Source organism: Martes martes, assembly GCF_963455335.1.
Source record: "Martes martes genome assembly, chromosome: 1".
NCBI classification, from domain to species: Eukaryota; Metazoa; Chordata; class Mammalia; order Carnivora; family Mustelidae; genus Martes; species Martes martes.
In genome coordinates, this window is record NC_137888.1 from 111514491 (window position 1) to 111528605 (window position 14115).

General features: G+C 40.6%; 1 protein-coding gene across 2 annotated transcripts in view; it reads left to right on the forward strand.

Annotated features, from left to right (window-relative positions):
- The first annotated feature begins 7311 nt into the window (after positions 1 to 7311).
- Positions 7312 to 14115, forward strand: part of CCDC50 (coiled-coil domain containing 50) — a 64363-nt gene continuing 57559 nt past the window's right edge. Inside the window, exon 1 of one of the 2 annotated variants that reach the window (XM_080812787.1) lies at positions 7312 to 7835. In XM_080812787.1, coding sequence (XP_080668913.1) covers positions 7787 to 7835 — 49 coding nt within the window. In that variant the 5' untranslated portion in view covers positions 7312 to 7786. The remainder of the gene's footprint in view (positions 7836 to 14115) is intronic. The other variant, XM_080812788.1, reaches the window with a different exon arrangement.

Below are 14115 nucleotides of genomic sequence, written 5' to 3' on the forward strand. Positions count from 1 at the left end.
CTCAGGTCATGATCTCGGGGTCCTGGGATCGAGCCCCCTGTTGGGTTCCCTCCCACCCTCCTCTTGCATGTGCGTGTGTGCTCTATGTCTCTCTATCTCTTTCTCTCTCTCTCTCAAATAAACAAAATCTTTTTTTATGTTTGATTAGCATAGTCAGGATCTGCTTTAATAATCCTTTACTAAATGCTTTATCTGTTTATTCAACACGTATGTAATGAGCAGAAACTGTGTGCCAACACTATTCTGAGGATATAGTAGTGATTCATATAGACAAAGTTCCACTTTGATAGATTGGATGGACACAACAGACAAATATTTAAACATACAAGATCTGCAGAGATAACTGATTTGAAGAGAAAAGAGAGTGAGCGACATACGGAATGACAGAGATTAAGTTATTATTTTAGATAAAGTCAGGGAGGTCTCTCTGAGAAAATGGCATTTGAGCAGCTACCTGAATAAAAATGGAGAAGCACATCCTGCAGTTATTTGGCAGGGGGTGGGGCAAGGGTAAGGGGCTTTCCAGGAAGAGGGGCTGGTTAAGTGAAAAGGCCTTTGGGAGGAAGTGAAGTAAGAAAAATCCCAAAAACGAAAAAACAAAAACATTTCAAAAAGGAAAGGAGGATCATATCTATTAAATAGTAGCAATAGGTTAATTAAAGAAGGACTGAAAACTGAGCTCGGGATCTGTCATCATGAAGGTCATTGTTTACATAAGAAGAAAATTTTTTGGAGTCCTGGGTCTAAAAAACTATGACTGGAATGGGTTCAAGGAAGGATGGGGGAAGTAGCAAGAGGAGATCATTGAACAGCTGAATGTTTCAAAGAGGTTCTCTATAAACAGGTACAGAAAAATGTCGTAATAGATGAAGGGGAATTTTAAGTCAAAGGAAGTTTTTGTTAAGGTGCAATAGTACATTTGAATGTTGTAAAGTATTTCCCAGAGAGGAAAAATGATTACTGTTGGAGAGTAATATCTGTGGAAACGTGAGAGGATGGGGTGTAATCAAGACTGATACTCAACAGATGTGAATAACTACAGACATAATGATTGCCAAAATAGTAACCCTTTCTGGCCGGTTTATAATTTAATGCTGTCTTAAGCCCCCTGACTGCCCCTACCCCCACCTGGGCCACATCTTCTTTTCCTTGGGACTCCCTAGATCTTCTCATTGTCCAGAAACCAAAGGGTGACAGCTGGCACAGGGGAACTATCCACACCTGCTCGATTGTCATGTTTGTGCTTCTGTCATTCTGGTTATTAAATGTTTTGAATATGGGGTGCCTGGGTGGCTCAGTGGGTTAAAGCCTCTGCCTTCAGCTCGGGTCATGATCCCAGGGTCCTGGGATCGAGCCCCACATCGGGCTTTCAGTTCAGTGGGGAGCCTGCTTCCCCCTCTCTCTCTGCCTGCCTCTCCGCCTACTTGCAATCTCTCTCCCTCTGTCAAATAAATAAACAAAATCTTTAAAAAAATTTAAAAAAAATAAATGTTTTGAATATCACCCAAGGATCCAGTGCACAATGGAGGTGTTAATCTTATACAGGAGAAATAGATTGACAGATTGATAGATTTGGAAAGGTTGAGGTTGAAAGTCCTCTTTTCAATGCTTTTCTTAGTAGTCTAAGAAACTAAGAGTAAAGAGGGACAAGTGTCCGTATAGGTAGGAGCAAAGAAGATGTGCAATTAGCGTCTAATGGCATAAGAAATAAATTGGCCTGGGAAACACACAGAATTTATAGTCAATTAGCCATGGTTGGGTTATATTGCCATGCACGTAAGAAAGAGGAAGACGGAGGTAAGGGAAGTGAGAGTGTCTTGTAGGGAGTGATTACAAAAATAGGCCATAAACTAGTTAAAACGGAACTAGGAGAATAGGGGCAAGTGAGAATCAGTACCAAGTTGGTAGGGCAAAGAGATGATAAGTTCTGCTGCTGTTGAAGAATTGTAGGAGATGAGGTATTAGTAGGAGTGAATTGGGGAGATAGAAATGGTAGGTGGAGAATGGCTGTTCAAGATTGTTGAAAGAGCACAGGTTTTAGTAATGCCAAATTCTAATGAATGACCCTGGGATTTTTGGGCTGAGATGGGGTGGAGTAAATAATCGCTGGGCATAAGGAGGTTAAGAAAAGAGATCAGGTTGGGAGAAGGGCTATCTTTGTATACACTGAAATCACCAAGTTGCATGGTAATGGACATAATGAGAAAGAAGCTATCATCTTGAAGGATCAAGAAGTTACCCAAGGGTATATAAATAACTACCATGGGAGATGTAGGGGGTCTGAGGGTATGAGCTTCAAAGATGCTAGACATAGTTAAGAATAGGGAATAAATATGTTCCGGGAGAGGCAATAAGAAAAAAAGAATACAACCATAGCACCTCCAGGCCCAGTGGGGGCATAGGGCATTCGAGAAGAGACCCATTAATTTTGAGGGCTGCTGGAAAAACAATGTTCTTAGGTGACAATTAGGTTTCAGTGAGAAGGTGGCCATGTGTGAGCCAAGGAGAGAGGCCTCAGAAGAAACCAAACCTGCCAACACCCTGCTCTTGGACTTCTAATCTCCAGAACCACGAGAAAATAAACTGTTGTTTCAAGCACTCTGGCTGTGGTATTTTGTTATGACAGTGCTAGCAGACTAACACTGTCTGCTTAGTGGAAGTCACATAATTAGTTCTAATTATAGCCTCTTTTGTGGGGAACCAGTTTCTTAGGTAGATTGTGGTGGTGAGGTAGAAGCACTGGATGCCAAGAAGAAGGGGTCTCTCTAGGAGCATGTGTAACATTGTGGGTCCCCTTTCTTGTTGTATCAAGGTCCAATGCGACTCATTTATTTGACCATATTGCTTTCCTTTAGCCGTCCTTTAATTTGGGATTCTTATTAATAATACAACTGGATAGATATATTCATTATTTATTTAACAAATATTTATTGAGTGTCTCTTGTGTGCCAGGCACTGTTCTAGGTATTAGGGACAGTAGTGAATAAAACAGATAAAAAATCCCTGCCCTTATGGAGTTCACCATCTGGTACCACTTGGCTGTTGAATGTTCTAGTTTTCCAATTTGACTTCCTAAGGCTAAACTCTCCCTATTCCAATCCACGTGTTTGTTATTCCCAAATTAACCCTCTTCATGTAGAAAATGTATTATATGACTTTCCTTTACAATAATCTACTCAATTACCTTATAAATAAGGTATTTTATTACCTTATAAATAAATCTTTATTTCTACCTGTGGCATTTGAGTTGCAATTTAGCCCTGAATTGCTTGTTTGAGATCTGCTTAAAATTAGGGATTTGTACCTCCTCTGGGAAGCCCATCTTTTGCTACTTTTTAGTGTAAAATTGACATTTCAGGACATTAAAATACATAAACTCTTTATAGGAATTCAATATACATTCATTTCCTTTCATTTATTTTATTTCATTTTTTTATTAACATATATTACTAGTTTCAGGAGTACAGGTCTGTGATTCATCAGTCTTAACAATCCACAGCGCTCACCCTAGCACGTAGCCTCGCCAGTGTCCATCACCCAGCTACCCCATCCCTCCCACACACCTCCATTTCAAATTCCCTCAGTTTGTGTCCTGAGATTGAGTCACTTATGGTTTGTCTCCCTCTCTGATTTTGTATTGTTTCATTCTTTCCTCTCCTCCTCTATGATCCTCTGCCTTGTTTCTCAAATTCCACGTATCAGTGAGATCATATGATAACTGTCTTTTTCTCTGATTGGTTATTTTGCTTAGCATAATACCCTCTAGTTCTATCTACCTCATTGCAAATGGCAATATTTCATTTTCTAATGGCTGCATAATATTCCATTGTATATATATATACTACATCTTTTTAATCCATTCATCTGTCAATAGACATCTGGGCTCATTCCATAGTTTGGTTATTGTGGACATTGCTTCTATAAACATTTGGGTTCATGTGCCCCTTCGAATTGCTTACATTTGCATCTTTGGGGTAAATACCCAGTAGTATGTTTGCTGGGCCGTAGGGTAGCTCTATTTTCAACATTTTGAGGAACCTCCATACTGTTTCCAGAGTGGCTGCACCAGCTTGCATTCCCACCAACAGTGTAGGAGGGTTCCCCTTTCTCTGTATTCTTGCTAACATCTGTCGTTTTCTGACTTGTTAAGTTTAGCCATTCTGACTGGTGTGAGGTGGTATCTCACTGTGGTTTTCATTTGTATTTCCCTGATGCCAAGTGTTGTTGAGCACTTTTTCATGTGTCTGTTGGCCATTTGGATGTCTTCTTTGCACAAATATCTGTTCATGGCTTCTGCCCATTTCTTGATTGGATTATTTGTTCTTTGGGTGTTGAGTTTGATAAGTTCTTTATAGATTTTGGATACTAGCCCTTTATCTGATATGTCATTTGCAAATATTTTCTCCCATTCTGTCCATTGTCTTTTGGTTTCATTGTTTTCTTTGCTGTACAAAAGCTTTTTATCTTGAAGAAATCCCAATAGTTCATTTTTGCCCTTGTTTCCCTTGCCTTTGGCAATGTGTCTAGGAAGAATTTGCTGCAGCTGAAGTCTAAGAGGTGTTCTCCTCTAGGATTTTTGATGGATTCCTGTCTCACATTTAGGTCTTTCATCCATTTTGAGTCTATTTTTGTGTGTGGTGTAAGGAAATGGTCCAGTCTCATTCTTCTGCACATGGTTGTCCAATTTTCCCAACACCATTAGTTGAAGCTATTACAAAGCTGTAATCATCAAGACAGTATGGTACTGGCACAAAAACAGACACATAGATCAATGGAACAGAATACAGAACCCAGAAATGGACCTTCAACCCCATGGTGAACTAATCTTCGACAAAGCAGGAAAGAACATCTAATGGAAAAAAGACAGTCCATTCATTTCCTTTTAAATCATCAGAAGATATTTAGTCATTTCACTCCCCTGCTAGAAGGTGCTGATCCCATAACCTGAGCTCTAATTGCTCAGGTTGAGGGTAGATACAGAGTAAGGGTGGAGGTGTGGAAGGATAGCCTGACTTTTGGGAGGATTTTAAGGTCATTTGGTCCAGCAACAGAAAGGGGCTTCTGGTTACTTTTCATTACTTTTCCTGCTGAAGGCAGCTGATTCCTGAAACATAAACATGACTTCGTGTATATTTGTTTTTCTCTAGGACAGAAATGTGGATGTTTTTAAGGAAAACAAAGCAGTGACCCTTGGCCATATCTTATTTACCCTATCAGTCAGAATCTAGGAAGAAAACAAGACACATACAAAATGGTTTAATTGAAAAGAATATAATGAAGGACTATACAGAGGTGTGGGTGTGGTTCAGGGAACTAATAATAGTAGTAAGCCTTTACAACCCTAGGCCTGAAGGGGCACTGGAAGAAAATGGTATTATTAGAGACCCATGAGAGCTGTAGCCATGGAAAAGAGGCTTTGGGAGAGGCGTTATAATCTGAAGGCCAGGGTATGGCCAAAACTTTGGCCTAGTTCAAGGGGGAGAGGAGTGTAATTCATAGGCTGGTATTTCTTTCCTCCCTTCTTTTGATCTTATGACAATGCTTCCCATTGGTCCAACTCAACAGGAAGCACAAGGCAAGGAGGTCCTGGTGAAGTATTCATAAATGTCAGCTCCTAGGGCAGAGCATGACAGAGAACTGGAGAGAATGGATTTGGAGAGAGAAACCAAAAATATCTATTACAAATATTCTCTATGACCATAAATTTAGAAAAAGTCAGTAGAAGGCAAGGAACTTAAAAATCACCATAAAACTACCTTTCTAATACTATCACCTTCCTATTCCAACATTTAACTTACTGAGTGTTCTTTCTGCCTAGTACTACTGGTCAGCAAACTTTTTTGGGAAAGGGTCTAATAGTAAATATTTTAGATTTTGAAACGTAAGAGGCAAAACTGAATGTATTACATTATATTGACATAACCACTTAAAATGTAATCATTTAAGCATATAAATTGCAGTCATTAAAATCCAGTGGGCTTGGGCTCCTGGGTGGCTCAGTCAGTTGAGGGGCAGGATTCTTGATTTTGGCTCAGATCATGATATCAGGATGGAGGGATCCAATCCCATTTCAGGATCCATGCTGGAAACCTGCTTGGGATTCCCTCTGCCTCTCTCCACTTCTCTCCTTTCCCTCTCTTAAAAAAAAAAAAAAAAAAAAAAAAAAAAAAAAAAAAAAAAAAAATCCCGTTGGCTAGATTTGGCCTGTGAGCCATAGTTGTTCACCCTTTGGCCTAGAAAGTCCTAGAAATTCTTCTCCTAAATTTTTGTTGGCCTACATTTTGTTACCCTATTTTTTAAAAATGTTCTGTCCAAATAAAACCTCTTCCATGTGGCCTGTCAGACTGAGACTCTTTGAGTTATGAATGGAGGAAAATCCATTTTTACACGCTCGAGAGAGTAAAACTACCAGCTTAAATTTGAGAGGATGTTGGAGGTAGATCCCAGAATCCAGGAGCAGCCGGCATCCCAGCTATTCCAGGGACCTGGTTTGCTCTCATATCAGAACATGCCCTCTTTATCTCTCTTTCTCTTATCTTTGCTCTGTCTGCAGTTTGGTTTCATTGTTTACTAGTGAGCACAAAGCTTCCCCATAGAAAACAGAAAGTACCTGTCCCTCTTTAGGCAAGAATCCCAGGGAAGTATACTGCTTGCCCTGTATTGATCACACACCCATCCTTAGAGGAACAGGTGTGGGTGGTGGTGGGCGTGGTGGTGATAGGGAGGTTCTACGATTGCACACTCTTAGGAGAGGAGCCCACTGCTGAGGACGGAGTCCCAAAGAGAGGGAGAATTCTGTTGCCAGAAGATGCAGACAGGATGTCTATTTCTGGGAGAAGAAAATGTCACAATTATAGTCCAATATGTGATAATGTCTGGAATGTCTGAAACACCCCCAGTACCTAACATCGCATTTGGTAGACAGTCATGCGTTTTTTGATGAATGAATGACTCAGTTCCTCCAGCTGGTTGTAAACGCTCTCTTCTCTAAACTGGCCCAGATATCAGCTGTTGTCTAGTTCTGTAGGTTGTGTTAGAGGTTTTCCGAGTCCATATATAATCTTTCCACTAATTCCGGGAGGCAAAGAACGCCTGAGAGAGCCAGGCAACAGGGAATCTCAGCCCGGAACCAGGACACAGAATGCTGTGGACTCTGGTGACAATACCGATCATGTTCTGGGTAACCCATGTGGCCCTTTTGTTGAGGCCTTCAGGACACAAAGGCCCCGCCGACAGACGCGACCCTCCGAGGATAGAGAGGCAGGGCCCGGGGGCGGGGGCACAGGGGGGCCTCAGGCTCGGGGGCGTCGCGCGGCACAAAGGAGACAGCAGGGAGGCGGCCGCGGGCGCCGATCTTCGCTCACCAGCCACTCGCAGTGCGGTTACAGACCTGCAGCTCCCCTCCCCCTCCCCACCCAGGCCCGCCCGCCTGCCCGCCCGCCTGCCCGCCCGCCTTTCTGTCTCCTCTCTCCCTCCGTACTGGACGGCCCGGGTCCATTTCCGGGCTCCGGATATTTGGTATTGATCGGGGCCGGGGGCTCGGGAGCAGGTGGCTGCGGCGGGGTGGCTGGGCCGCCAGCCTGGGGCGCCGGGCCGGGTCTTCAGTCGCCTTTGTCGCCAGCCCTTCCGCGGAGGCCGCTCCTCCCCCCCGGTCGGCGCGCTGCCGGCCGGACTTTGCGCCGCGTCGGGCGCTGCTGCTGCGCCCGGGGCCGCGCTTGTGGCCAGCGGCGGCAAGGTAGCGGGCGGGGAAGAGGGCGGCGAGTGCCGGCCGGGACCCCGGCCCAACATGGCTGAAGTCACCATCGACCAGTCCAAGCTGCCGGGAGTCAAGGAAGGTAGGGGCCGGGGCGCGAGGCGCGCGGGGCCCCTCCCCTCTCCCAGCCTGGCTCTCTCCGGGCGGGGACGTCGTCCTTTTGGCCCCGAGGCCCTCGCGCGGGCGCCTCCGGTGCCCTGGCCCTGGTGCCCTGGTCGGGGACAGAATTGACTTGAGGCTCTACTGTGGTACCTTGGGCCAGTCATTACTTATGAGCCCGGTTTCTTCTCCCCGAGGAAATGGGGGGAGAGAGGACAGCACCACCTTCAGCAAGTGGTTGTGCAAAATGTTTTACCGAAGAGCAAAGCGTTGGTGAACGCTCGAGAGCTGGGTAAATCTGACTTATTTGTGTCCTTAAAAATCAAGGCCCAGCCTAGCTGGCTTGAAGGCTAGAAAGTGGGGAGGGGTTGACATTCAGTTCCTTGTGGAGCCTTTGTTTTGAAACTTGACTCTTTCCCTCCTTCTCTCCACTTTTCCTAGCCCAGCGGCTGGCTGGCTGACTTTCCCACCTCCCTCAAGGTTTAAAAGTTTAGTTTTGGCACTGCCCAGCGCGGGCAGGCTGATGGGAAGTTGCTGTAAACATTTTTTCTTAGGAAAAGCAGGGGCAAGGGGGAACAGGGGACTGACTGGTGACCTTGATTTTTAACGGCTCTTTATTCTGATGTCCTGGGAAATTATGGTTGATTAGTACTGGTCTGGTTTAGCCACTGGCAAGTAGCCTTTTGACTTCCCTCCTCTGCTCTTGATTGTCTGCTCCAGGATCTAGCATTTTTTGTTGAAATTTTGGTGCTGGATCACCTTAACCTTTAGTTATCTTTGGCTCTTCTTTGGCCCCAGAAGTGTGGAAATCACAGAGTGCTATCCAGGCTTGCAAAGGTTGTCTTTGTTGTGAATGTCATTTGTTTCAGCTGAACAATGTGGCCTGGGGTGTCCTGGAAATGTGGAATTGAAAATAAAAATTTTTGCTTTCTTGGAACTGCATGTTTCATTGACAACTTGATTTGACCCTGATGGTCTTGTAGGTGTTCAGGCCCACCCCAAAATACCAAGTAGGCTTCCCTGCTTTCTTTCCCAGAGTTCAGAACACTAGGAGGTAGAGTCACTGGTTTTATGTAGAATTTTTAATGGGGCCAGGCTTGCCCTATTGTTCCTGAAGGGTATTAGAGTTTAGGCCTGAGATCTTTCAACCTTTCAATTTCCAGCAAGGCTTTGGTGAAGATTCAGGTATTCACATGTAAATGTAGTTTTCACAGCAGTGTCAAGTCTGATGCTTGAGTGGGAGGAAAGGCAGATTACACTTTGAAAGTACTAGTCTCTGAGATTGTCTGGTTGTACTTAGCCTTTTGGGTAGGAGTTTTATGGACAGATATCTGTGTGTTGGATATCTCTAAAGAAAAAGTGACCCTATGTAATGTGTTGTGCTTTTTTGGGGGAGGATGATGAGTAGAGTGAACACTGGAGTTCAAACACAACCTTAACAGGTTAAGTATTAATCATGCAGTGCTGTGATTTTACCCAGTCCCTTGTACCTGTTTGTGACCTGGAACAAACTTGAAACTCACTTTTTGAATATGCATTTGTATGACTCTTAGGTCTTCTGGTTTCTAACCAAAACATGAATGATGAATGATTTATTCTAGTACATTCTTTCTCAAGGGGTTCTAAAAAACACTTTCCATCTAAAAATGCAAGATGTTTCTATTCCTAAACTCTGGAATTTTAGCACATTCAAATTGGCTTCCACTTAGCATAATGTGGTGTTTGACAATCCAGTTTGCATGATATGGTAAAGTGGGAAGGAAATTTGGTGTGATTCTTTCATTAAGTTAGAATTAAATACTGATTGATTTCGAAGGTGGTCAGAAATTGTAGAGATCGTTGTCTTTGTAAGCATCTGACTTTTCTGGTTCCAGGATCCTCAAAGGAAATGAAGAATTAGGCTAGGAACCTCCTAATTGGTGTAGTTTTTGACCTGGGACACATTCAAGTCTAATAAAGGGTATCTTTCTCTAATATAACTCTTAATTATGGCCCAGTAATTCCCTAACAATGTCTTTGAACCCCAATTTAAAGAGAATAAAGCTGGTGCCCATGTTTCGGTAAAACATACACATTGAGACTGTTCTCAATACTGAAACTCCCAACTCAGTTTGTAAAGGAAGTTTAGTGGTAAATTGCTTAATATCCTGGCATAGATTTTTAAGCTGTTTTTAAAATCCGTCTCCTCCACTTCTCTTTTCAATCTAAACTTTGGTAGATTCATATACAATTACGATTTGGGGTCATAGGGTGAATTCCAATAGAGATTAAGAATAATGCAGTGGATGTCTGTGGCTTCCCACTGCCTTTTCTTTGGGAGGGGTTGGGGAGGCCTGTGACCTTTGTTGTGAACATCTCAACAGAGGTCATGGGTAACAGCTGACATCGGGGAATATTCTAAAATATTCTGTTCTATGTTAAAATCCAGTGCTTGCTTGCTTACTTTTAAGGTGGTTGAAGATATTCATCATTTGGACAGACCTTTAAAAAAAAAAAAAGAAAATTACAGTAGTATTTTTACCTTAGGAAATCTCGTAAAGTAGGAGACAAAGGGACACATTTGAATTCATATGTAGATGAAAGGAATTAAGTCTAAGTAAATGTCAACACACATCATTATTTCTGGTTTAAAAGCGTATTTGGAACACAGGTACTTTTTGTAATACAATTACTGTTGCCAATGTTTAGGAATAGTCCTTTATTTCTCCTGAAACATTTGAGCTTCTACCCAACAAGATTTGAAATAATTCCAGCCATAGTTTTCTTAAATCAGTAGTTGTATAATTCAAATGCATCATGTAATTTTCGAATGTTAGACAAAGGTATAGTCAGGTTCCAACAGTATTCTTTAAGTTTCTTAGTTTAGATTGGAACTGGGAATATATTTTTCTAAAAAATGAATGCTTTTCTTCAGTTGACAGACTTAGGTTTTTGATCAGTTTTGGCTTCTTTCCTGAATTTTCTTTTTGACACAATAGTCCAGACCCCTCACTTTCCTATTTGCCCCCTCCACTTAGATTCCCATATCGCTACTTAATTGAAGTGGCTCACTTACCGTCATAATCTTGCTCCTTCTGTCTAATAGAGTTTTAACTCTTAAAATGTTGCTCTAAAAACCAATATTAGCCTGTCCATCAAAGCCATTTCTAGACTCTTAAACTTTTACCAACTCCTTTGTAATTTTATAGGCATTTGAGTTTTCCCATTTATAGCCATTTAGCACAACACACCAGTTGCTACTGCCTGCCTTCTTATTTCTTCTCTTACAGCAGTAAGAAATGCATTATGTATTATGTGTTTGTACTCCTCTTCAGTTGGAAAGTTCCACCATCTCCAGAGTTGGTTAACTCTGTGTGTGTGCGTGTGTCTGAAATCAATATACCTTGTGACTTATTTCTTGAAGTAAAAGCAGCTAGCTATTCTGAAAGAAAATCTTTTTCTTTTGTGAAAGATAAAGTTTAATACATTTTCAGAAATATGTCTCGAAAGCACTGATTCATTTTAGGTTCAGGACACCCCAGTGGTATAATGAGGTAAATTAAATTAATGGCACACATCCAGAATTTTAAGGGGAAAGATACAAAATTAGGGCTGGTGCAGTAAATTAAGCAAGTTTTCCCAGAGATCTAAAGCATATCATGTGCACGCTAGGCATGTAATGTGAAGGCAGTATCTGTGAGACATACAGCATCTGGCTCCAGGGCAAACTCATTTTCTCTTTTCTTCAGAATTATACAGCAGGTTTTTGTTGTTGTTGTTGTTGCTGTTTTTTAAGGAGACAATGGCTGAATCTACCTGAGTTGGGAGATTTGTATCTTATTTATCTTTCTTTACCCTCATCTGGCTTCAGGTCTTTCACATAGCCAGAAAATATTCAGCAAATATTTGCATATGTGAGTGAGTGAATGAGTCAATGTATTATTAAATGCTCCCCGTTGGTTCAGGAATCATACCTCTGGTGTAGTATATTATTATTATATATTAAAAATAATATTTTATATTCCTTTTCAGAGTCTAGGCTCTTAAAGGGCAGGGATAATGCCTTTTATCCATAGGGATCACAGATCACAGTGCCAGAATTAAATTTATTAAAGAAATACTTATTTATTTATTTTTTTGCATAAAAACGTCTAATCTTTTTTCCCTAATGTTTATTTTCTCATAGGTGCATCTTTAAAATAGATTTTATCCTATGTAGATATGTATAACAAAAAGTGAAAAGGAAAAAAAAAGAATTCTGTGCTCTTCTTCTGTCCTTGGAGGTAATCATTATTAAGAATAACATTTTAGTGAAAACACCTAACAAATGCTCTTTTGTGGTTTTGATTTTTCTTTGAGTAATAGGTTTAAAGCACTTATCTCACAATTTGGAAGTTGGAAAGAATCTTAGATACATATTTTTTAAAAAAGTGTTTATCTACTGTGTGCCACCTGTTATGCAAGGGTAGTTTCACAATAAAGCATGCCCTGTGGCGCATGGACATGATCTTCACTGTAGTGGAGAGGCAGTTGTGTAGAGTTCAAGGAGTTGCTGTAAAGAACCCTCTAAATTTATACTGCACCCGAAGTGCCTCTCACATAAAGGAAAAAGGAAAACTCTTCCAGTTTGTTGCTATGTGCAAGGATGCAATATTTTCTTGCTTGAATTAATTTTTAAAAATGGATATAGCTATATTTGTAAATTACGATTTTTTTAATAAACTGTTTTTAAGTCATTGAATTTTTTTAACTAATAAATACCTAAAGAACAACTTCTTCCATGTGTGAAACTGTAAAGTTAATTGATATTTAATCAAAGAATCTCAGAGTAGAAAGCATTAAAAACCACTAATCCCAACCAACCTCCTCATTTTCCAGAGGAAAGTCTTAGGGCTAGGATGGGGAAGTGCGTGTACTGAACCGCTGAGGTTAAGTAGCTAGGAATTAGCACATTGGGGCTAGAATTAGAAACATTTAAAGCTGCAAATATTCTCTCCTATCCTACCTTCTCCCTCCTCCCCCATTTTCTCTCTTTTCTCCTACCTTTTCCCTTCCTTTTTCTTTCTTTCCCCCCCTTCCACTTGTCATCTCTCTCTTTTAAATTACTCTATAGATACATCAGATTAATTTTTAATGTTTTTCATTAATACTATCTTATGTTTAGAGCAGTTGAATGAAAATGAGAACAATTTCAGAGATGTTTTGACGTTACTTTAGGGATAATTTTTGATATGAATGTTAATGAGATAATATAGGCTTTATTTTTTAATTAAAACCTTTTTTTAGGTTTTATTTTTGATTCATCAAATGAATTATTGAGTGAAGTGTGGGAAGTCACACTCTTGCCTCAATGCTGTATTTAAAAAAAAACAAAAAAACAAAAAAACTGCATGTCTTCTCTGCTGTATTCTACCTGATGGGGCGAAACTTTAAAGGCTTGGACACTTTGAACATACAGGGAAATAAACTCGAAGAAAGCCATAGGCCATGGTTTTTCCACAGTCCTTGCCAGGGGTATAGGAGTTTTTATTGCAATAAATGAATTTGCCTTAGTGATAAAAAGCTATGTGATATTCTGCTCATAAAGAAAGCGTTTATAGATACCACAAAACTTTAGGGAACTCTGCTTGAAGTCCTAGTTTTCTAAGTACAACGAGCGTATTTTTAAAATGAATCACTCTGAATCATGGGGGAAAAACAAACCTATCATAGCTGTATTTGCAGTTTCAGAAGTAGCTATGGAAGGTCTGTTGAATTAATTATTTTTAACTGATGACCCACTTAAAGGTGACCTGTGCTTCAAAAGGTAAAATTAGGATACCCTAGATCTTGAATAAGACCTACAAAGGATAATTGGCTTATATATGCAGAAGGATCTTAGGGATTATTTAGACCATTTATCCCCAGATGTTTGAATTTAGAAACCAGTGCAAAAGAGTTTCCAGATATTACCGTTAGAAGTCATGACAAATGTGCACACACATACACACACACATCCATTTATTTTTACATCATTTCATTTACAAAATATCCTCCACATACATTAAAGTTTGTATGTATGCATATGATAGTTGGTAACCATGTACACTAACATAAAAACAGTGAAAAGTTTCTCATAAACCAGAACAAGGTGTAATCAGTTTTGTTTATATATCAGTATTTTTTTCCTTTTTAGTCAGATTTACTGAGGTATAATTTATTTACAGTAAAAACTCATCCTTAATTTACAGTTCTGAGTTTTAACAAATGCATAGTCTTGTAATTATTGCAACAATCAAGATCAG